The 23,947-nt window shown below is 35.4% G+C and overlaps 2 protein-coding genes and 2 pseudogenes across 2 annotated transcripts; 2 read left to right on the top strand and 2 right to left on the bottom strand.

The window, feature by feature from the left end:
* Nucleotides 1-5,466: 5,466 nt before the first annotated feature.
* Nucleotides 5,467-6,836, bottom strand: LOC141834720 (syntaxin-121-like). The gene has a single exon (XM_074722064.1). The coding sequence runs from the start codon at nucleotides 6,492-6,494 to the stop codon at nucleotides 5,577-5,579; it is 918 nt and encodes a 305-aa protein (XP_074578165.1). The 5' UTR covers nucleotides 6,495-6,836; the 3' UTR covers nucleotides 5,467-5,576.
* A 3,555-nt stretch (nucleotides 6,837-10,391) lies between these two features.
* Nucleotides 10,392-12,957, bottom strand: LOC141835104 (uncharacterized; annotated as a pseudogene).
* Nucleotides 12,958-14,302: 1,345 nt separating this feature from the next.
* On the top strand, nucleotides 14,303-19,076 carry LOC141835103 (uncharacterized; annotated as a pseudogene).
* A 1,244-nt stretch (nucleotides 19,077-20,320) lies between these two features.
* Nucleotides 20,321-23,165, top strand: LOC141835215 (uncharacterized). Its single transcript, XM_074722646.1, has 7 exons — nucleotides 20,321-20,471; nucleotides 21,249-21,358; nucleotides 21,586-21,735; nucleotides 21,820-22,016; nucleotides 22,218-22,328; nucleotides 22,418-22,462; nucleotides 22,653-23,165. The coding sequence occupies exons 1-7, from the start codon at nucleotides 20,369-20,371 to the stop codon at nucleotides 22,810-22,812; spliced, it is 876 nt and encodes a 291-aa protein (XP_074578747.1). The 5' UTR covers nucleotides 20,321-20,368; the 3' UTR covers nucleotides 22,813-23,165.
* The last annotated feature ends 782 nt before the right edge of the window (nucleotides 23,166-23,947 follow it).

The raw sequence follows: 23,947 nt of genomic DNA, 5'->3' as shown, positions 1-23,947 counted from the left end.
TTATCAGTGTTGAAGTTGCAGTTAATTGTCATTAACTAATTAATCAATTCCTGTGGCACTTGTCATTCTTCTCATGTTGTACCTGTTCCGTTGGCGTGTATTTATTTACTCTGATGGACCACAAAATTGTAGCCAAACACAAGTAATGTTTGGCACATGCATACACTAGAATGGAAAAGATTCGCAAAAATAATTGTCACTGTAGATTGTGTTGGATCTATTGAGGATCCATTATATATATATATATATATATATATATATATATATATATATATATATATATATATATAGTAGTAGCTCTATTTTACCAGGGTAGTAAACTTCCAACAATAACTGGGCATGTCAGGAAAATGAATCCTATACATGTTGGACAAATTGAAGACTGGACAGGAAGAACAAAAAAAATGTTGAAGATTGATCAGGAGAAATTAAGAAATATGAAGAACAAAGTTTCAAGAATATAATTAATTATGAGCTGGGTTGTAAGTACCAAAAAGTACTTGTCCATCGATAAAGTCAAGTAATCCAACAAATGCAAGACACGAAAATGAAATGAAATTAATATAATTACATATTGCAATCAAATTGACTAAAGTAATACTTCCTCATGCCATTGCCTACAGTAATAGTAGAAAAGGAAGAACGCTGTTTTTACGTTGTATACAATAATTAATTCCTTGGAACTATATATATGTATGAATACACTATTTTATACGTGCCACTTGAAAGTCTAACATGCATGTCACTTGTATGAGCTTATCTTCGGATATACTTTGGAAGGAAACAAATTAATGCATGCTAGTTAAGAGAAATAATATATATAGTTATAACTAATAAGATTATGATAAGATTACAATTTGGGACAAATATTTTTGGCATGAGAACAGTATAAACTAATGGTATTTATGAGAAATTTCTAGTTCAACCTGTAATCAATAAATCAATAGTAAATGTGCTATTTTATCCATTTTAAAAGGGAAGTATATATGTATATCACCCCACAAGAACCCTTGTTTTACTTACACAAGATAATATTCTGCCTTCCTCTGAAATTAAGGAGTAAATAGAATTTCACTTATGCAAAAAATAAATAAATAAATAAAATATATAGAGGTTCAATGATTGATTGGACTGTATGCATGGATCTAGGCACTAAAGAGACGAAGAATCTTTGAAAGTAAATAATGAGGCTCCTATATATTTAATTGTCCCATGGTAGGTCCTCTCTCCATTGCGAAGTATGGCTATTACTAAATTATTAATAATATGCTTAAGCAGGTATGGTGTTTCTTCACTAATTTGTTTATTATTCTGAACAATTAAATAGGGCCTTTATAATAGAGAATGTGCAAATAGGGTTTCTATATGTCAAATGCCTAACATATATAAGCCCCTCTGAATTCTCTGAATCGAATTTTTCTCCACTTTTAAGTATAAATTGATTTCTTAGAATCAAGTTATTTGGAAGTAATTTTTCAAGAAAATTTAAAAATCAACTTTATTTTATGAATTTATCAAGTAAAACAACTTGATGATGGATGGACTGAAATAAAAAAAATACGTGTGAATTTTCATTTTAAAAAAATCATTGCAGTCACTTTGAGTATTTAATGAAACTTTACTAACTGAAATTAATTTTTCAAAAATATATATAAAAAATTACCATAAAATTAAATAGGTTTTCCCTCCTATATATATTTTTTAAAAATACCTTTTTAGTCACTCAAGTTGTTCATGAAATTAATTAACTTCAATTTTTATTTCTAAAAAACAAATACTTATAAAGTTAGATGAAAATTTGCTTCTATTTTTTTTTTTAAAATTGTTCCATTATTTTAAAGTTATTTAATATTTTTCGCTCAAACAACTTGACAAACTAAAGAGATCAAGCCGTTTTCAATAATGGAGGATATTTTAGTTCAGGTAAATGAGAGAGTCTTATTTAAACATTTAGGAATATAACAACAAGCACCTTTTCCACCCAATCAATTAATAATGCATGTAATAATATTGGAGTCTAGATAACATGCTAATAATGAGGATAGTTAGAACAAAGCATATATATATACGTATCGTCTTGCAGCTAGAGTTTGACAGCTAGCTAGCTAGTGTACAAATGAAAGAGGATTATGATATTTTTGAATAGATTGCATAAGATCTTTGCTCCATCTACTGTGCCATATACTATGAACTCGAAGGAATCAGAAGGAATAAGTTGTTGTAGATTTTTATACTATGAACTCGAGTGAAAATCAAGGCATGCCAAATCACCCAATGGTTAGTTGGCTGTCCTTGGATCAAACTGAAGAAAATTTCCCATCAATCAACTACTTTGTGCAAAGAAGGATATATAAAGGACATGAAGAACTTCAAACCCTAGCTAGTCAACTGATCCATCATTTAATTTAATTTGCTATAATATGATCTCGTAGGAATTGGCATTTTCTGAAACTACCATATATAATGAGTTCTGAAACTTAATTAATCAGTGGACTGGAATCAGTGAAGAAGTGAATAAACAATAGCTTGTAGTACATAGCTAGTAGTATGTAATTCCGTGTAAGGTATCAGCTAGCTAACGATCATGCATTTGACTGGGCAGGCATGTTACCTTTCCATGAATCGAAATCCTCGATATCGTGGAGCTTTTCATGCGGGAAAAGCATGCTTAGATATATGACGAAGCCAATCAGGATTAGCTAGGCAGGTCGTCCTCGAAGCCCATACATGCAGAAAAAGCCTAAGCACCGGCATCAATGCAGCAGCCATGTGCTTGGGAAACGAAGGCTTGCAGATTTCTCGATCGTTTCATCCTTCCACGCCCCCCTTGATGAGTAAACATCAGATCGGAGTAATTAGGGCAGCGTTGTAGTGTAGGCCTACTGCGCGCGCTGCATGAACGTCTTGTCCATATGGAGAATTCACTCAGGTAAACATTGCTCGATTAGCTTTGCAATAAATGAAAGGAATAATGTGGGAAGAAGAGGACGTTCTCAACGCGAAAAGCTTAGCACCGCCAGGGCTTATACGTAGCTTGTGCGTACGAATTGATTGCAGGTAGCGCATGATGCCACCGCCATCGTCCTGCGTGCTTAATTGCGTGTACATCGATACGTCTCCGTCGGTCGTACCTTGATATATGTCCGCCCCTCGTGATGAATTGGCTGGCAGATCAAGAGCTCGACGATCGTCTAGAGGATAGGTATTTGGATCTGTCATGGCGGGGCCTGGCCTGAGTAGTACTCCTGCAACGTCTGGATCACATTTGTGTTTTTTTTGTCTCGCCTACTGCATGAGAGCTACAGCTCTCTCGACTCTCGCTACAAAAGATCGAGTCGTCGGTGGCGTTGGATTGATGATGCCGATCAAGAGAAGTAAAAGAAATTAAAGATGCAGGAAGAAAAATTAACTTTCGATCGAGTAAAAGATAATAATTAACTGAGGTCTGGTTATAATTTACTTGTTGAGAAATGAGGAAGGGAAAATTAAACAGGGCAGAATGAACAAGTATACAAATTAATGAACTCCACGAGTTTGGTGCGATGGTAAACTATTTTGGGGATAAAAAAAGAAGATCAGTTTTTAAACATGAATAAACGAAGAGTTATAGACGGATGAATGCGATTATTCATTTATGTATTATTTTCACTTATTCACTCATGAAAAAGATAAGTCAAAAAAGCAAAACATTGTACTTGATAAAATTAAAAAAGATAATAATGCTTGATATGTTATTTCCGTTTATATATGTTTTCGATATCTTCAATTCAAATTTCTCAAACTTATAATGAGAAAAAATCAAACTATTTTTCTTTGGCTTTACCTCCTAATTAAGTGACCTTTCTCGGTTTCTTTGACTTATCCACCCAAACGAACAAGTCCTAGAACTCAACGGCAAAAGAGTAAGATTCTAATGCAGCAGTTGGCCAACAGTTAATGGAGCACTAGAACTATGCCTCAATCGCATGCAAGATTCCTAGGACGAAGACCCTAAATACAACGTAGAGAGCTGTCAGAGCTCAAGGGCTAAGTGAAACGGTAGCAATTCCAACACCAAGCTATTTATTAGACATAGACATAGAACCTATCCGATCCAGTAATTATATATATAGCTAGGGAAACGAAGAGAGTTACGTTGATGTCGTTTACATACAGTTCATGCGCAAGCCCTCCTTCAGACTGCTGCTGAAACGCCAAGCTTCACGCTAATTAATGGCTAGAGCTCAAAGTGAAATAGATATTTAATGGCATGCAAATCAAGAACTGGAAGTCGGAAGCAGTATCGTGTATGCTAATGGCTCGGAGCTAGCGGCCTTGAACAAATACGTACAAAAAGTTGTAGTGCACGAACAGAATCTTAGCTTGGATACTCGTGTTGCATGCGAGCCTATGGTCTGTTGTCTAGCAAATTTTGGTTAGTTGACCTACAGCTCGTGGCACGACCAGAGTATGCAACGAATCATCGTACAGCAAACGATCTCCTTATGGAATTCCTCGTACGAATAAAAAGGAGCGAAACAGAGGGACGGGACATCCAATGGACCTCTTGTATGATTTAGTTGTCTCTCGAACAGTCTCGTCTGTTGAAGATTAGTTCCATTTCGATGCCGGCAACGCCGGATTTATAACTGTAAGCTATTCTTCATCTCTGTAACTATGCACTTACAATGTGACATGGTTGTTGAATATATCAAATTAAGAAACATTGATAACCCAAGTTAGGAAGTTTATCAGCATACTAGCTATTTCTTTCAGGGAATACGAAAGCCATTTATGAAGTAGCAGAAGATATTAGCAGGGATCTATCTTCTTCTTCATAGCTATTGTGGATGCCCATGTAAACAAAATCCAAGCAGGCCCAATATATAGTCAAAAACAAACTACAGTTTGTTGAGATATCATATCCAAGACAAAGTCGAACACATCAAAGAATCAGCCAACAATCATTAATGTAGTGAATAGAAATTGGACTTAGAAGATAATTGAGGTTATCATCCCAAAATACAAAGAATACAAGAGCAGAGCAATTGATATGCAGGGCACCATGCTGATATTCCACTACATGGTCCTCGGCAGGCAAATGAGAACATATAAACTCCTCCGATTTGGATAGTGTCGATAAATTTCTATTAACTGAATTGATTGAAATAATACACAGAACTTGTATGCTTGTGCCTACATGAATGGAAACTTGATTCAGAAGTGAAGATTTAATTTTAATTATCTTGTTGAATCCAAATCCAAATCCATTCCGTGTTGAACTTTTCTAACACCTTTGCTTCGACAGATGTTAACGCGCTATTATTGTTGTCCCTCAATTTGACCATAATTTTCCCATGGAGGGGCGTCATCCATGAAGGAATCAAGAAGATAAATAAATGTTCATGTTTCAATCATCCATTTCCTTCACAAGAAGAAAACAGCAAATCATCTCACCAAGTGATTTAACTCTACGAACGATAACCAGACCAGAGGAATATTGCATTTGTATAACTATTTTATACATATCAAAAAACAATAACAACAAATAAGCAGGAGCAGCATGAAATGATAATAATGGTAATAATAGGAGTGATTTAATTTTTCTTCCTGGTGAGGGAGATGACGATAGGGAGGACGATGATGAGGATGATGATGAGGATGATGATGATGGCGATGCAGGTCCATTTGCGGGTGTTCTTCTGGTAGGCGCGGGCGGTGCCGAGCTGCTCGGTGCCGCGGCGGACGAAGGACTCCGCCCGCCCCACGTTGCTCTCGATGTCGTCGAGCTGTTGCCCCTGCGCCTCCACCAGAACGGCCATGTCCATGAACACCTGCTGCAGCTCCAGCAGGCTGCGCTCCAGCTCTGCCACAGTCCCGTGCCGCTCCCGAATCTCCGCCACCACGTCCACCACCTGCCCCCGCCCCTGCTCCTCGATCGCCCGCTGCAGGAACCGCTCTCCTTCCCCCGTCTCCACCAGCGCCTCCACCGTCGCCTTATCGGCCACTTCCCCTGTCACCGCGTAGTAGCGCCTGCCCACCGTCTCCCGGTACTCCGTTTCGATCCGGCTCCGCAGGTCGGCAAAGGATTCCATCGAGTCGCGCAGCTTCTTGCGGAGGCCAGCGACGACGGAGGTTCGGGTGCGGTCGGTGGAGCTGCCGGGGCCGCATCCGGGGAGCGCGCGGTTCGCCGCGTTGGCGCGGTCCAGCGACTCGAGGCGGAGCTTGATGAGCTTTGCCTTCTTGAGGGTGGCAGCCACGTCGGCTTCCATCCGTCCACGGAGAGCGCGCACTGACGACGCGTCGTGAAGGGTTTTACTCTCCTCGTTGGCGTCGCGGAGGGAGCGATGGAGGCGCTCCACCTCCTGCAGCTCCTCCTTGATCGCCTCCACATCGTCGAAGAATTTGTCCAGGCTGGCGCCGCCGGCTGCACCGCCGGCCGCCGCCCCCATCTCCACATCTCCGCTGCCAGTCTCATCCCGTCGCCAAGAAGCCGTGGAGAAGAGGCTATTCATGATCTCTCTTCTTCTACTACTCTAAGATCTCTCCTTTCTCCCCTTTGTAAATTTTTCTGCAAATTTGCTAATAAGCAAACAAAAAGATGGAAAGATTTGGATAGGAATCTGAAAGATTGGGAGTAGCGTAGCGGTCCTCTTCTTTGTACCTCGAACTCTAATTTTCTCTGTTTAATTCTGGCTTTGAGAGGATTTGGTGACCAAATGGAAGACAAAAAATGGAAAAGGAAAGGGCACGAAGAATTGAATGAGAGGAAAGAGAGAAGAAAGAGGCAACAGCAGCAGGCGGAGAAGAAGACGAAGAAACCGCTTTGTTTGTGCCTGAAGATGAGTCCATCTGCTACTAACCATCGTTGACGTTGACTCTTAGGAACACTTCACGGATTAGATTTGCAAACTTTTATTTTGGTCCTTGTAATTTATCAAAGGATATATTTAATTTTGGTCCATCGGATTTACATCCCTTTAACAGTCAGTATCATCATTAAATACTTTTGAATAAAAATATTTAATAACCATATAAAACTCACAATTAAAAAGATAAATAAACTCACAAAATAAAACAAAATTATGAAAAATCTGAAATGATAGAAAATATATTAATCATTTACATATTTATAATAATTAAATTTATATAAATTAAGAATATAATTAATACATACCCATTCTTAATTAATGATCATCTCCAATAATTAATTAATTAATTAAATTTTGTAAAAATGTAACTAATCTGTAAATTCAATATTTTATGTAGTTTAACTTGTTTAATAACTAATTAGTTATTATTTTACAATTAGTTAAATTATTTATTAATTGTGTATTTTCAAAATTAATACAAGATGCGCTAATATGTGGATAAAACTGGACTAGCATAGTATAATGTAAACAATAGGATATTTTTGGTGAATAATTATCAAACAATAACATTCAAAATTAAGATTTAAGACCCCATTGCTCAATCAAGAAATCCATAATGATACTAACAAATGAGAATGAAAAACTATTGTAGTAAAAATTGAAATCAGCTATCCAACGGCTCTACATGGTTGGCCCCATGACTATAAGGAAAAAGTAAATTAAAAAATTATAATTGACTACTACGGAAGAGGGTATTGCCTCGGCTTCGTCGGAGAATGAGAAACCAATCACTTGATGATGATGATATTATGATAGCATTCAAAATTCCCTCTTTCTTTCGACAATAGCATTCCCAATACAATTAGCGAAAGCAAAGCCTGCCATGGGAACTTCATCATTCATATCAACCCCATCAAAGAATAAGCGATTTGAAAACCTACCAATATGACCAACATGAAAGTAACATGATACATCGAAAACAAACTAAAAGATGCATCATAGCATTTAGTTATCATTATCTACAAGGCAAAATTAAAATTAAAACAGAAGCAATGACATTCTGAATGATTGACCTGAATCCATCGTTAGTACCATTGTTCCTTACTTATCGTCGGAGCAACTCATGCAATGCAGCAGAAGTCTTCTGCAGGGATCGGGCGACAACCGAATCTCGTCTCAATGAGGAACAGAGGAAGAAGAAGAGCTCTTGATGTCAACAAGATGCTCAAATTGAAATTAGTTTTCTCCTTGTATACCAAGGCTCATCCTATAAGAACCATCCACTAAATTAAAGTCAATAAGTCATTAAGAATCCATCAAGATCTACACATGTAATCCACATCCAATAGCTTACCCTCCCTCCCCCTATGCATCAAATATTAGATCATTTAATTCCTTAATGATAATTGTTGTGTGTGTTGTTAATTGCGTATTAACCCACCTCATGGAGAATTAATCCTTCAAAACAATTCCAACTGTGAATCATTTCATGAGTTCTACTTCTCGTTTTGTAAAGGTTCAACAATCTAATTGTTGAAGTTGTGGTTTGGTGAATTATGCATGATTCTGCAATTTTGAAGAAAAAAAGATTGATGCATTAAATGGAAAAAGAGGTCACAAATCATCAGGACATACCTCCTCTCAAAGTAAAACATTACTATCTGCTAGTTCAGAACCTATAGGAGCTCCTTTGTGATTCTTAATTCAGTATAGCATGCTTTCATGTGATTAAAAAGAACTCATTTCTAGTGACAAATCAATCAGGTATACTGCAAATGCAATTATCAGTTGCAGTGATGCAACGTGAGTTCCATACCGCCTGATAGACTGATTTAAGTATCAGAAGTAAATAATATAACCAAATTACAGTGGTCAGGAACACTCTAACAAGATCACAAAACATGATCAAGAATGATAGTAGAATTCCTAATCTATTTCTTGCAATCACCACAGTCACAGTTATTCTTAGTGTCCCGATTACTTGAATGGAAAAGATCAGAAAAAGGAGGGATAGGATCACAAAATTACATAAGAAGTTTTTTTATGTTCTTTGTCACTTTCCCTTCCGTTTTATCTTCTATACAAGTAACCTGACCGATATACTACTTTTAAGCATTGTCAACTAGAAAGTCATACAAACATCTTGAGACAAACAAACAAAAGTTGAGTGACATTTTGATATGCAGTAAACCCAAAAGAAGCTTCTTTTTTCGACTTTACCTGCTTGGCTTTGTAACCGAGTCGCTGAACCTTGTCGGGGAGGATCGATCGGGTGACACGAACAATCGATGGTGGCTGGGGATGCAAGAACCACATCACATCCGATTGTTTCTTCCTCCATAGTTCTGACACATACTTGTAATCTCCTAAGCAAATTCAAAGACGATCAATCGCAATGGAAGAAACCCACAAATGTGCGACGGCAAAAAAAGATGGGGAAAAAAATCACTATCGATGAAAGGGAAAAGAGAGTGAATATCTCACCAATTATTCCTTGGAAGCACAAGACCGACTACGTTAGGGTTTCGGCACCGACGGTGGAGGCAGGGCTAAGGAGATTAGTAGATGGATTGTCAGGCCAATTTGTGATCTGAACCTAGAAAATTTGTGTGATTTGGCAGATGGACAATGAGGATCTATTGGAGGAGACGTAAAAAAAAATTATGAATCGCCATTGCCGGAGATCAAACCCAGGTCATCTACATGACAAACAGGAATACTCACCACTATGAAGATAGAACCTTTCTTCACATTAGTAAAATGTTGATTTATTTTACTTTTAATACGTTATAAATAATATGAAAAGTTAGAAAATTAATAAGATATTAAAATAATCTACACGAATAATATTAGAAATATGCATGTATATTTTATTTTTTTATTTATCTAAATAAATATTCATGTACATATAAAGAAACTGACTAATGTAGCATCCTTAAAATATATTATAATAATAAGTATAAAATTGGTTATGATGTTCTCTATATTACGTTGAATATAAATTGAATGTTTTATTAATAATAAGATCGATAAGATTAAACCTCTTCAATAAATCCAATAAATAAAGAATCGGCTACTTTCCTTTTTTCAAATTTTATACACAATTGAAACTTAAATACAATTTAGATTCTAATTTAAATACGATTTGATCTGACGAAATATTCAGTCCACCACATACACATTTTAGTATTGAAACCTGACTTTTAAATACAATTTAATATAGTGGAAAATTACTTCTTAAAAAGAAATAAATATGTTATAAACCCTTCGTATTTCTAGTTTTTTTCCCAAAAAAAAACAGCTTTCTTTTCAAAGCCAAAAATTGAAAATTTGAAGCTTTATTATTTATATGGTTCTTGATTATATTCATAAAATCGATCTCAAATAATTAAATAGACAATTCATTTAACAAACTCAAATAATGCATAAATTAAAACCTTTTTCAGATTCGCATCAACTTATTTAACGCAAGAGATACAACAATTAATTTATGAATTGCTTCTAAACCTGATCAAGATAAAAACCAAGAAGCAAAAGCTCTGTCTAACAAGAATTCTAATTCTTGAGCACATTACATTACATTACATTATAGGATCAAGAAAATGCCAAAAAAAAAAATGCTAGAAGTATAACTCATGGAAATAAAATTGTAATCAATCAATATTACAATAACGTAGTTGGTGCAAAAAGTCTTTCCCTCCTTGCTCAACTGGATTAGATGAAAGATTGGGACATCTTCTGATCTCCAACCCCCTGAGGGACCTTGAAGCCTCCAACCCCTCTACTAGTCTCAACCCATGGCAATCGGTAATGGTCAAAAGCTCAAGCCGGCTCAAGCGGAGAAAAAGTTCTCTTGGAAGAGATTGTATGTGGGGGCAGTTGACAATTTCTAATTTAGTGAGTGAGGTCAAGTTGAAGAGGTTGCCAAGCAACAATTTGTCGAGATCACCACAGTCGTCCAATTTTAAAGTTTCGATTGAGGGAGGAAGGAGAGTGGCTTCCTCTTCTTGTGTCAGGCTAAGCTTGGGACAAGCTATTATCCGTAATTGCTTGAGCGAAGTGAAAGTTTCAAATCTCTTGAAAGGCATCCGCATGAGTTCATTACATCCATCTACATGAATGTCTTTAATATTTGATAGATTCTGCGACAGCAACCCTTCTTCTAAGCTTGTCAAATTGTTGCACATCCAGATTTTTAAGTGTGAGAGAGATGATGTCGTTTGATTGACTCCGCTTCCATTTGTTTCTGGTTCCTGTAGGCTTGGCAGCTCTGTTAACCCAACTTCAAATAGTGATAAACTTGTAAGCGAAGGAGGGAGAGGAGGTAACCTCACGAGCTTAGGGCATTCAGAGATATCGAAGTTCTTGTAAGCTTGGAAATAGCTCACTGCCGTCAATCCAACACCACCCTTCACATGCCGGCATGTTGTGGATCGAGATACTTTTCAAGCTAAGAAAACACTTGGATATAACTTTAGTGCTGAAGAATCCATGGCCTATCTGCTTCACTGCTGATATATTTCAATTTCAAGAAACTTCAGACATGGAAGTCGTCCAAGATTACTAGGAATCTCCTCGAGTGCCTCAAGGTCACACAATACTAGCTCCTCTACCCTTGGAAGTAGTACTATTTCTGTAACACCATAGAAAGCAAAATCAACTTTTTTTAACATAGACATCCTTTCCACCCGAAGAGACTTGAGACATGGAAGTGAACCAAGATCAGAGAGCTCCTCTAAAACTGGCAAGTCCATCAGCTGTAGCTCTTCTAGCATAGGAAACAAGGAATTTTCTATGGCACCAGATGCTACAAAATCAATGTGTTTCAATAACCCCATTCCTATCATGCGAAGAACCCTGAGACGTGGAAAATGTCCTAGATTGGACAACTCCTCCAAGGCAGGCATGTCGCTCAACTCCAACTCTTCTAGCATAGGAAACAAGGAATTTTCTATGGCACCGGATGCTGCAAAATCAATGTGTTTCAATGACTCATTCCTTCATGCGAAGAAACCTGAGACGTGGAAAATGTCCTAGATTCCTCCTCCAAGGCACATGTCGCTCAACAAACCCTAGCATAGGAAACAAGGAATTTTCTATCACCGGATGCTGCAAGATCAATGTGTTTCAATTCTTCTAATGCATTCGTCATGTCCCTCAGCTCAAGTCTTTCCAAGTTGGATAACTCCTCCTTTTTCATCCAGCTGGGTGATCTGGCACCACAATACCTCCTGATCTCTAATCGTTTTAGTGACTCATGTGGTTGGAGTCCTTCAAGTACCTCCTCCGCGGCAACTAACTTGTTCTCCAACTTGGGATCAAATCCCCATTCCAACTCTAGAGCATCAAGGTACTCTTTGTTCTTCATTTGAGCCTTTTCAGCCTCTTCTTTACTTTCAACATTCTCCAGATTAGTAATTTTGAGTTCTTCATGAAGCTGCTTCAAACCACTTAGCTCTGTGATATTGAATCCAACTTCCTTTCGCACTTGGAATTCAGACAATTTTTGAAGAGAGGTTAGCCTCCCTATCATTTTTATCTCTGCAACTATTTCATTGTCAACAACAAGATGCCTCAAGTTAACCAGCTGACTTATATCTTCTGGAAGAGAGATTAGTGGGTTGCGGTATGCTATCAGTATTTGCAAATTGTAGAGTTCACAAAGTGATTCAGGCAATTTTTTTATACCATTGTGAGAAATGTCCAGGTACCGGAGATGTACCAATTCACCAACAGTCGTAGGCAGCATCTGCAAACCACAATCAGACAAAACCAATACACGAATGCTTCTTAATTTTTCAATCAAGCCAAGGGGTGCTGACAGTAGAAGATCTTGGCAGAATAGAGAATGCAATTTCTTGAATCTAGACCTCAATTCTTTTGTCTCTACCAACTCTGTTTCAACTGCTAGATGACGAAGGGTGGTTGATATCTTATTGGACCTGCAATCCATCCTGCTTGTTTCGTCCCCAGAAACCAACTGTGTTAGATCATGTATGAGGTCATGCATCACATAATAATGCTCCGATGATGATGATGTTTCTTGTTGAAACAAAGACACGTTGACCAAATCATGCAAGTACTCACTTGAAGAAAAATGAACCATGGAAAGCAAGAGCAATCAGAATATGTATTACAAGCAAAGATCAATTTGAAGACCAAAGGAGGTGTTTCTAGTAGAAGTCGAGGCCAAGGACGAGACAGAGGCTGAGGTTTGGTACATGATCATGGTCATGGTCAAGAGAGAGATGAGCAACCTTCTAAGTTTGATAAAAGAAACTAAACATCTACAAGAGGCGGTGGAAGAGCAAGAGGAAGTGGTATTTATATGAGGTATGATGATAGAAGAAATAAATCTTAAATAGAATGCTATTCTTGTCACAAGTTTGGACATTATGCATGAGAGTGTCAATTAAATAAGGAAGAAGAGCCAAAGCTAATGGATAACAAGGAAAATGATGCAAAGCAATCCTAGTTTCTTGCAATCAAGGAGGAGTCTTGGAAAACACATGGTTTTTTGATAATGGAGCTAACAATCATATGATGGGTGATAAAAGTAAATTTATGGAGCTTGATACAAGAAAAGCTTTATAAGCTTTGGAGACAACACAAAGGTGAAAATTAAAGGCAAAAATACGATTCTTTTTTAAATTAAGAATAGTGGCCATAAAATCCTTTGTAATGTTTATTATATTCTAAAATTGACTTGCAATATCTTGAGTAAGTCAACTTTTGAAAAGAAACTATAAGATTCATATGAAAGATTGTATGCTTTGGCTACGAGATCAAGATTCTAACCTTGTTGCTAAGGTGTCTATGATTAAGAACATGATATTCTTATTGGATTTGAAGATTTGCATATCTATATGCTTGAAGACTTGTATCTAAGATCTATCATGGATTTGGCATATGAGGTTTGACCATTTGAATTTTGGCAGGCTCAAAGCTTTGAGAGATTATAAGATTGTGAAAGGGATTCCAAAGATTGATCACCCTGATCAATTATATGAAGCATGCTTATTTGGCAAGTATCCAAGAATGAGATTTCCAAAGCAATCCATTTCGAGAGCAACCAAACCACTCCAACTTGTTGATGTTGATGTTGGTGGTCCTATCAAGCCTATATCTCTTGATAAAAGCTATTACTTTGTGCTCTTTATTGATGATTTCAGTAGAAAGATATGAGTTTATTTTTTAAAGTAAAAATCTAAGGTATTTAATGCATTCACAAAGTTTAAAGCTCTTGTTGAAAAAGAAAGTAAATATCAAATTCAAGCATTAAGAACTAATAGAGGTAGTGAATTTACATCTAATGAATTTTAATAGTTTCTGTGAGTTGCATGGGATATGTCGTGCTTTGACAGTTCCTAGATCACCCCAACAAAATACAGTTGCTGAAAGAAAGAATATGATAATTTAATATGGTGAAGAATATGTTAAAGTTTAAAGATATGCCTAAGGAGTACTGGGCTAAAGCTGTGGCATGTTCTGTGTATCTTTCAAATCAATTGTCAATAAAGAGCTTGAAGAATATAACACTTCAAGAAGCATGGAGTGGGTGGAAATCAACTGTATCACATCTACGAGTATTTGGATTTATTGCATTTGAACATGTCCCTGAACAAGAAAGATCCAAGTTAATTGGAGTCAGAAACTTATTTTCATTAGATATGATGAAAATTCTAAGCGGTATAGATAGTACAATCCACACAAATGAAAAGTTGTGATTAGCAAAGACGTAAAATTTAATGAAGATGCATCATCAGATTGAAACTTTAAGGAAGAAGAAGGGTCTTATGATTTCCTTCCTTTGATGTAGAACAAGAAGCCTCAGAGGAATCTACTACACCAGCATCTCCACATTTACCTGGGTTATCAATCACATTGGGATCATTTTCAGTAGAAAAGATTCTAAAATATCAAGTCTTAATGATATCTAGAATGAGACTTATGCTATTGATGAAACAAATTTGTTTTGTTTATTTATAGATGTTGAACCTTCGAGTTTTGAAGAAGCAAAAGAAGATGAGAGATGGAGACGAACCATGGATGAAGAAATTCAGGCCATTGTGAAGAGTGATACTGGGGAGTTAGTATCTCTTTCAAAAGACCATAATTCTATTGGAGTCAAATGGGTGTACAAGACAAAGAGGAATGCCAATAGAGAAATAGAAAGATATAAAGCATGACTTGTTGCTAAAGGCTACAAGCAAAAATAAGACATTGATTATGATGATGTGTTTGTTTCAGGAGCTCGATTGGAGACAATTCACTTATTGATATCTCTTATTGTCCAAAATCATTGGAAGAATTATCAGTTGAATTTTAAATCTTCCTTTCTTAATGGTTATATGTTTACATTGAGCAACCTATTGAATATGTGGTTAAGGGGCATTAAGATAAAGTGTTGAAGTTAAAGAAGACACTTTATGGGCTTAAACAAGTGGCGAGAGCTTGGAATAATTGACCTGACAAGTTTTTACAAGAAAATGATTTTTTGAGATACACCCATGAGTATGCACTATGTAAATGAAGATTTGAATTTTTTTACTTGTCTGCATTTATGTGAATGATCTCATTTTTACAAGAAATAATAGAGAATGTTTGAAGAATTCAAGATAGCTATGAGTCATGAATTTGAAATGACCGTCGTTGGACTCTTGACTTATTTCTTGGGAATCCAAGTAAAGTAAATGGAGGATGAAATTTTTATTTCACAAGAAAGATATACAAAAGAAATTCTTAAGAAATTCAACATGCTTAATTGCAAACCAGTTAATACTCCTATGCAATTTAGAGCACAACTATTCAAAGTGAAGAAAAGAAAAGAGAAGATTGATCCAATTGCATTTAGAAGTCTTATTGGAAGTTTAAGATACTTGACTTGTACAAGACCCAACATTTTATTTGCAGTTGGAGTTATGAGTAGATTTATGCAGAACGAGTTGAGTCTCACATGTTGGCAACTAAGAGAATACTTCGTTATATTAAAGGTATTATTGATTATGACATTCTTTATTCATTCTCTAACAATTACAAGTTTATGGGCTATTGTGATAGCGATTTTGCGGGATCTTGATAATAGAAAAGGTACAACTAGTTTCATATTCGTTTTGGAAAATAATGCAATTTTATGGAGTTTAAAAAAGCAAATTATTGTGACACTTTCTAATTTTGAAGCTGAGTATGTTGCAGCTACTTCTTGCACTTGTCATGTTATATGGTCGAGAAGATTGCTAAAAGAACTTCATTTGGAGCAAGAAGATGCTACGAGGATCATGATTGATAATAAGTCAGCGAAGAATCCGATGTTTCATGAACGTAGCAAGCACATAGACACACGATATCATTCTATTCGAGAATGCATTGCAAAAAAAGAAGTTAAGTTGGAGTATGTGAAGACTATGGATCAAATTGTTGATATTTTTATAAAGCCACTCAAGTTTGATAATTTTCAAAGATTAAGGTTCATACTTGGAGGCGGGAAGATTCAAGTTTGGTTGGGGGGGGGGGGGGGGGGGGGGGGGGGGGGGGAGTGTTAGAAGTTGATGAATTAAAGTTGAATGCATAAACCATAGTAAATGTTTGATATATATGGACCAAGTGATATATTAATCCTGTAGTTCATGTACCTAGATAGAATAAGTTCATGTAAATAGTTAATGAAGTGTGGTGTAGAAGTTTCTATTGAGTAGTATAGATAGTCATGTAATGTGAAATTGAAAAACAAATCATTTTACTACAACTACTCTTCTCTTCTTAGAAAGCTATTTGAGAGCCCACCACCCTCCAACAATGATCATGGTCAAATAAGTTCGATGTACTAGTACTAGTTGTTCCACATATTATTTTGACCCTATCTATGACATATTCCTCAATAATCGGGCTATTGCAACGAGTAATGATACACTACATGAAAAATGTAGCATGAAACTTAACATGACACACTCCATGTAGTGGGTCCCACATCCATGCAGTGGGGCCCATATCCATGCAATTGAGTGTGTCATGTTGGGTTTCATACTATATTTTTCATATAGCATATCATTTTTCTATTGCAACTTACAAGGTACTAAAAGATAATCCAGAATTAATTGAGAATTTGAGAATGTCCTTCAAATGGATATGTGAAGATTTTCTAGCTGATGCAAATTAAGTTTCTGGTAGTATGTGCCAAACAATCTTTCACTTTCATATATCCTTTGCTTCTTGTTGTATGATAAGTGTTTCTCTGTCTTTGGCTTTGATATGTCATTATAACTTTCCTTTCTTTACGAGGATTCACATGTTATCAATAAAATGAGTAGCACATCTGCTTTTAGCATATAAGATGAGTGTGCTGTTTATGAACTTCTAATTTTTGTACTAGATTCATTGCTTTCGTTATAATTGTTGCTTCTTTTAAGTTCTTACAACTTAATCAATACATTATTGCCAGGCTTTTGTTTCCATACCGTAGGGACTCAAGGAATTGGCCTTGGTACATGCAGTTGGTCCAGGTGAATTCCCAATCCCATTAAGTCTAAATTTGATCTTTATAGGTAGCTTAGTTGCTTAACCAATCAAATCCAAGTCTAAATTTAAATTTTTTTTGGTGATTTTAGGTTTAGAAGCATCGATATCCGATACTTCAAAGAATGACTTGAGATTGGATGATATTCAAATAGTCGTCCAGTCACAGGACAATGATAAGATTAATGTGAGCTCACGACTTGGATCTATGTATGTATTCAGTTTGTGGATAGTGGCACTCTCACAACAACCCTTTGCATGATCTATATGTCATGCACAAAATCTGCTGGAAAAAGGATTGACTTGTTATCTGTTTGTAAAATCAAATGTTGTTATTCACATTTTTTTTCTTTCAAATAAGCAAATTGATTGCTTGCTTTCTGACAGATTATTAGTTTTTTATGTATCAGCTAAGAGTGAATCTAACAGGAGAGGAAACGCAGAAAGCGTTTGATGCTGTATTGACAAACTTGGCTCGTACTGCACCTCCAGTCCCAGGATTTCGGAGAAAGAAAGGAGGTTTGCATACACAAACTCTATGCTATTGGCACTAATCTTTGAAAGTATATTTTTGTGTTACTTCTTTTTCGAAATATGCTTTGCTGGCTGTTCCCTACCTTAATGCACTAGCTTTCCTGCTTCCCTCACTCGAGCTGTGATTAAAAATATCTATGTTTTCTTTGGCATGTTTTGTGGATGATTCAAGGAAAGACATCCAATGTAAGTTTTTCCTATACCTGCTTCGACTGTTTTTAAATATGCAATTTTCATTTAACAAGTGTCATTTTAATTTTTAATTTTGCTAGACTTTTGGAAAATACAGTGATTGTGCCCCTATTAGAGAAGGCCTATATCAGAGACACAAAATTATATGTTTGCTCTAAGCACAAGGCATAGGTTTCTAACTTCCCACTCTATGATTATGTAGATTGATCTTAGAATTTGGAATCATAATAAGTGGAATTTGGATTGAAGGTTCAGCTTAAGCTAAATATGGTGCTTATTCTAGTTCCAAAGTTTGAAGGAAGCTAAAAAGCAATGACACAATAGTCGTGTCAGCGACTGCATCTTTTTCTTAATCGTCTACTTCGATCTTAACTTGTTTATACATTGAATGTGATCTAGGTGCCAAAGAGCTTCCTGTTACAGATGCTTGGGCGAGACCGAGTAAATAAATTCTGTATACAAGAAGTTGTTAGTATAGCCATTGGAGACTATGTGAAGAAGGCATGTCATTTTTTAGATACTCTTTACATTTAACTTGTGACATACTTCATTGCTGATATTGTCAAAGCTTTTATGACCCAAATTAGGAGAACCTGAAGGTGAAAAGTCAGTTCAAAACAATCCAAACCGCCGAAGAGCTCGAAGCAGCTTTTGCTCCTGGTAATGAATTCGGGTTTGATGCTGTTGTGGATATTGACATTTCTAATGTTGAAATGGCCACCTCAGACTCTTCCTAGTTAAGTCGTGCAATTGATGAGTTCAAGTGTTTGATCAATACATAATGTAAATATGATTGCATTTGTGTTAGATACAAATTTCAGTGTTTGATTCTAGAGAGATCAAATGTGAAATTCTAAGGTGAGAAGAAAGGGGGGCGTGAACTGTGTTGATAAGGAAAAATATCGACAGCCGATCATATAGTTGGTCATTAGCAATGATGGATCGATAAAATGATTGAGTCTTGTTCAATGGTTTCAAGATTTTGTGTTTCCAAGGATTCAGAATTGCAAAAGTTATGACCTTTATGTTACATTTACTTTGAAATGTAATTGGCAAAGAATAGTTATGATTTTTATTGTAGCAAAAGATAGAATTTGTTATTTTAGCGGCCTCACGTGATCGATCTTACGATCATCTGTGAGTAATTATGATCCTACATTTAAGTTGTGGATCAAATTGAAATATATTTGATGTTTTCATAATTCAAAATTGAGATTATTCAAAATTTTGAAAATCAAAATAAGTCATACTTTAAGGGGTCATATATGAATATTTGAAACAATTTGATAGTTTCTAGAATGTCAGGACTTTAAATTTTATTATCTAGTTAATAATTTATAATTGTTGAAAATCATATCAACGGTTCTAAATAATAATAAACTGCATCATTATTCCTAGATTTTCCATTCTTTTTTTTTTGTTTTTTTTGACACTCTATTGTTTAAAATTTTTTTACAACAAACCTCTTCTGCAATAAAGGTGGAATTCGCCACCTTAGCGGTCCCACACGATCGGCCTCACGACCATTTGTGAGGAGGTAAATCGAGAAACTGCAATTGGTCACGACGTAGGAGGATATTGCCTGACTAACAAACCTCAATAAAACATGAATGGAACAGGGCCATTGGCAGAATAATAATGAACTTTAGGAGCAGGGTAATTATATAAAAAAAATAATTATACTTACACATTAATTTTAAGCTAAAGTTTTTATTTTAGCATGAAGATTAAAAATTCTTCATTCTTCTACTTTGAGATAATACTTTGAGATAAAAAAAAGGTTATTTAGTATAATTTTCCAACACATTTATTTATCATAGGGCTATTTTTCATTAATTTTTTTACTACTTATTAATAATTTTCTCCTATATTAATACTTTAATATAATTTTTTATTAGTCAAGGCATAAAATATATCATAGAAGGATCTCATTTGATTGAATGGTTTAATTTGGTTATTTGTAAATCCAGCGAAAATAAAAAATAAATTTATATTTCCTAAAAATAAGAAAGTTTAGTTTTTTTATTAATTAATGTCAAAAAATATATGTTGTAGTAATTTAATTTACTACCTTATTTTTAATTAAAAAAACTTATTCAATAAAAATTATAATTTAAGTTTGGTTCGATCCGTAAATTAATTGGGTTCAATGTCCAAAACTGACCGAAAATTTTATTATAAATTCTGATAGTTGGGTTGGGTTTGAACTGATTTGCTCCGGTAGCCTTGTCTGTCGCTGGAATCCGCCCTCTTTCTGCTGTGCAGGTACGATCTGTTCCATGGAGTTGAGTGACTGCGAGGAGATGCTGAAGGTGCTGGGCGTGTGTCTCTCTCAAATCAGATGGCAACTGAAGCCCTCGACAAGGCGTCGCCTCGAGATTGGTTGGCTACTTTTCTCCTCCATATTCCTGTTTCGTTCTTCTGTTCTGATGGAATTCAGGGGATTTAACGGAAGCTGGTTTATGGGTGTGAGTTAAAGTTCCAATCTTGGAAGCGATTTTAGGGTTGGCCCTGTTAGGAGCGACTGGAGTAAAAATGTGTCTGTTTTGGCTTTTTTCAGGGATATTATATTGTGAAGAAAATTCAATTGCTTCAATTATTTCAGATCAAAGTTCATTTTTGTCAAGTTGGATTTTGGAAATCATTTATTGAGTACCTAGCCAGGATTAAAAACTATCTAAATATGTGAAAATGAATTTTAACCTTATTTTTCATAAGTCTAGGTTGTAAAATCATGCTGGTGATGATACAGTCTTGGATATTGATGTAGTCTTGGATATAGCTCAATGAAGAGTTCAATGGAGCATATGATTTATATAATTAATCTTTCTGCAGCATACACAACTTGATGTTGGTGATGATTTATTAAGTAGGGAAATGGATGGACCTTTGTTGCAGCAACACATGGTGCTGAGCCAAGATTATGGCACTGAGTTAACACGGTGGACTACATCTTTGTGAATATGTGATGTAAACAATTCTAGAACATAGTTTTTCTTTAAAAAAAAAAAGCAATACTAGAACATAGTAGCAATTTTTCTAGATCAATATGGAAATACCCTATAAGGGCGACTGCTTGGATCTTTACTTGATTATTGAACTTTATGCAAGTTGCTATTTATCCTTATGTAGATTTGCTATTCAATATTCTATTTGCAGATATTCTAGCACTATGCACCAGACTGAGACCCGCTGTGTTAGTGGACTATGGTGGAATTATGCCTAAGCTTCAAGAGAATTTATCCTCACTCTTATTCCTTGCCAAGAAGGTTGCTTCATGTGCTTATATGAGTGATAATGCATAACTTTTGTATTCTAAGATATGATTTGTAGGTCAGGCAATGCCAATAATTACCTTACTCTTATGTATTGAGTTGGTTGTAAGATGGCACTTTATTTGAATATACAAATGTCTCTTTAAATAATTTGGTCTGACAATTCATTGTTTTTTTTAATCTATTCACCCTTTTGATTTTCCCATTTAATTATAATGCAGGAATCAAGCACATTACATCATTTGAGGGTAATGATCTTAGATGACATGGTTTACATTGTTAATGTTGAAGAACTTGCTGAGTATGTATTTTTAAGTCTCAGTTCAGGACAGAAGCTAATTCTTCTAGATCTCGAGCAATGCCCTCTGAAGGTGGTATTTGTTCTCTCTCTTATTTTTTAATTATTTCTTTTACTTTTGTCACTTTCATATAATTGCCATTTTTGTCTGCTGCAGATTCTGTCACCTACAGAAGAAAATGATATTGCATCAGAGCTCTTCTCTATTCAGAAGCTATTTTCAACAGTCTTTCCTGTTGGAGTCGACAAAGAATCATGTATCGAGGAGAAGCATTCTGCTATACAAATTGCTGATCCTATTGATCTTAGCAGCTTTTTACACGATGCAAGAATCACTCTACCCTCTCTAAATGGGTTAGATCTATTGTAGCTAATCATGTAATTTATTTTGGAAATCATTCTCTTTATCAGCATTTGTTATCTGTAGCATACTGGTAAATCCAAGCTGGTCATTGCCCACAAATAAACTATTTATGTGAAAAGAGACTTCCATCTCATGTCCTTTCCTCATGTTACCTTGGTTCACTAATTTGTTTGTTGCTTTAACTGCCGCAGGTGGCTTCTTGGTTATCCTATCACATACTTATTCAGCAAGGAATATGCTGAAAAAGCTACTCAGCATCTTTCCACCAAGTCTCTTCGTATATTCAAAATTATCATTAGCAGGTTGAAGTTTCACTCTTGGAACTTCTGATTACTTCTGGTGAGGCTGGCTAAGTGCTAGTTTGCTTAACTCTCCAATGTCTTGTTTACAGGCAGCAAGAATCTGGTTCTCAACTCTATGAAACTGAATTGATGAGGTCATACCTTTCTCTTTTAGAACTCGTAGTAAAGCTTGGTCTATATTTACATAAAGATGCTTGAGCATGCTATTTTTGTTTTTTCAAACCACTTAGGGACATAGTATCACCGGGAGCTTTATTACCTATACAATTGTCGCACCATATCTTTCCATGATTTGCTAACAATGGTGGCATGTTGTTGTATCAGTTTCACAGTGCCCTGTGATATGAGCCAGAGGCTACATAAAGAGCCATGGATTGCCGCATTTCTCAGTCGGATATCAGAGAAACTCAAAAGATACAAGCAGATTTGGGCATCCATGCGGTTGGAGATGGAGGTCACCAGTGATCAATTGGTAGTTTTATAACTTGATCACAAACGCCATGGTGAAGAAGGAAGAATCTGTTTTTCTTTGCATTGCTTGTGAGGCAGTCTGTTAGACGGGAAAGGGAGTTGCAGATGGCCATAATTACTTCACTTCACTTCACGTTGTCTCCAGTAGACCTATGCGCAATCAAAATAATCAAACCTGCAACTCTTCTTCTTCTGGAGCATGAGGCCATTCCTGATTCTGGAAAAGCGAAGTGCGAGTCTTTAAACTTTCTGGCTACATGTCACAATGTTGGGTATTCAGAATTTCAGTTACTAAATTCTTTACTTGGATGGAAATGAGAATAAAGAATTGAAGAGAGAGGAAATGGAATTCATCATTTTCTTTAATGGTTTGCCTATCGCCAAGGATGGATCATTAAGAGATAAATAAATTGCATTTCACTCTCCGTTTATTTGACATAAATTGGCTGTTTTTAATCCATAGAATAATATTTTTGAATAAAAATAAAAGGCTACCCTTTATTATCATTTTTTTTTTCAAATGACACCTCTTTTTTAAAAAATATTAAAATAGTATCTCATCTTAGTTTTATTAAAAAATTATAGTATATTATAGTAGCTATGGCAATAGCGGGTATAATATATAAAATATTATTATATATATATATGTAATACTCTAATTTGATTAAAATCATTATATATAAAATATTATTATATCAAAATTTTTTGATTAAAATTATTTAAATTTATTAAAATTATTTTAACTTAATTAAAATTATTTTTATATTATTATAGCAGTTATGATTTACCATGTTCCATGTGTAGTAATTTTAATAAGTTAGATTTAAAAATATTGTATAATATTATTATAGTAATTATAATTTACAGTGCTCCATGTGTAATAATTTTAATCAAGTTAGATTAAACAAATATTACCAATTTATTGTAACATAATTATAAATATAACTATTACATGTTATAGTAATTACAATTAATGCTTTGATAATGGTGGAATAAGAAATATGATGGACGTTATTTTGATATTTTTTGAAAAAGGGAACCCTTTTGATTTTTATCCAATTTCCCTCTCCCTCCTCCTAAATCATGCTCTTCATCATCTAAATTATTTGTCATTGCCTACCTCAAGCTTGTGATTTGCATGTGGTCTC

This window comes from Curcuma longa, chromosome 9 (genome assembly GCF_044706935.1).
Source record: "Curcuma longa cultivar G26 ecotype Majalengka, Jawa Barat chromosome 9, ITB_CL_G26_1.1, whole genome shotgun sequence".
In the NCBI taxonomy this organism is placed as follows: domain Eukaryota; kingdom Viridiplantae; phylum Streptophyta; class Magnoliopsida; order Zingiberales; family Zingiberaceae; genus Curcuma; species Curcuma longa.
Note: the sequence above shows the minus strand (reverse complement) of the source record. Positions and strands in the feature narration are given on the sequence as shown.

Bases quoted from the DNA above. Each gene is read 5' to 3' on its own strand.
- LOC141834720 (XM_074722064.1), bottom strand. From the start codon at position 6,494: ATGAATAGCCTCTTCTCCACGGCTTCTTGGCGACGGGATGAGACTGGC.
- LOC141835215 (XM_074722646.1), top strand. From the start codon at position 20,369: ATGGAGTTGAGTGACTGCGAGGAGATGCTGAAGGTGCTGGGCGTGTGT. The intron at 21,736-21,819 runs GTGGTATTTGTT...TGTCTGCTGCAG, and splicing joins TCGAGCAATGCCCTCTGAAG to ATTCTGTCACCTACAGAAGA. The intron at 22,017-22,217 runs GTTAGATCTATT...TAACTGCCGCAG, and splicing joins ACTCTACCCTCTCTAAATGG to GTGGCTTCTTGGTTATCCTA.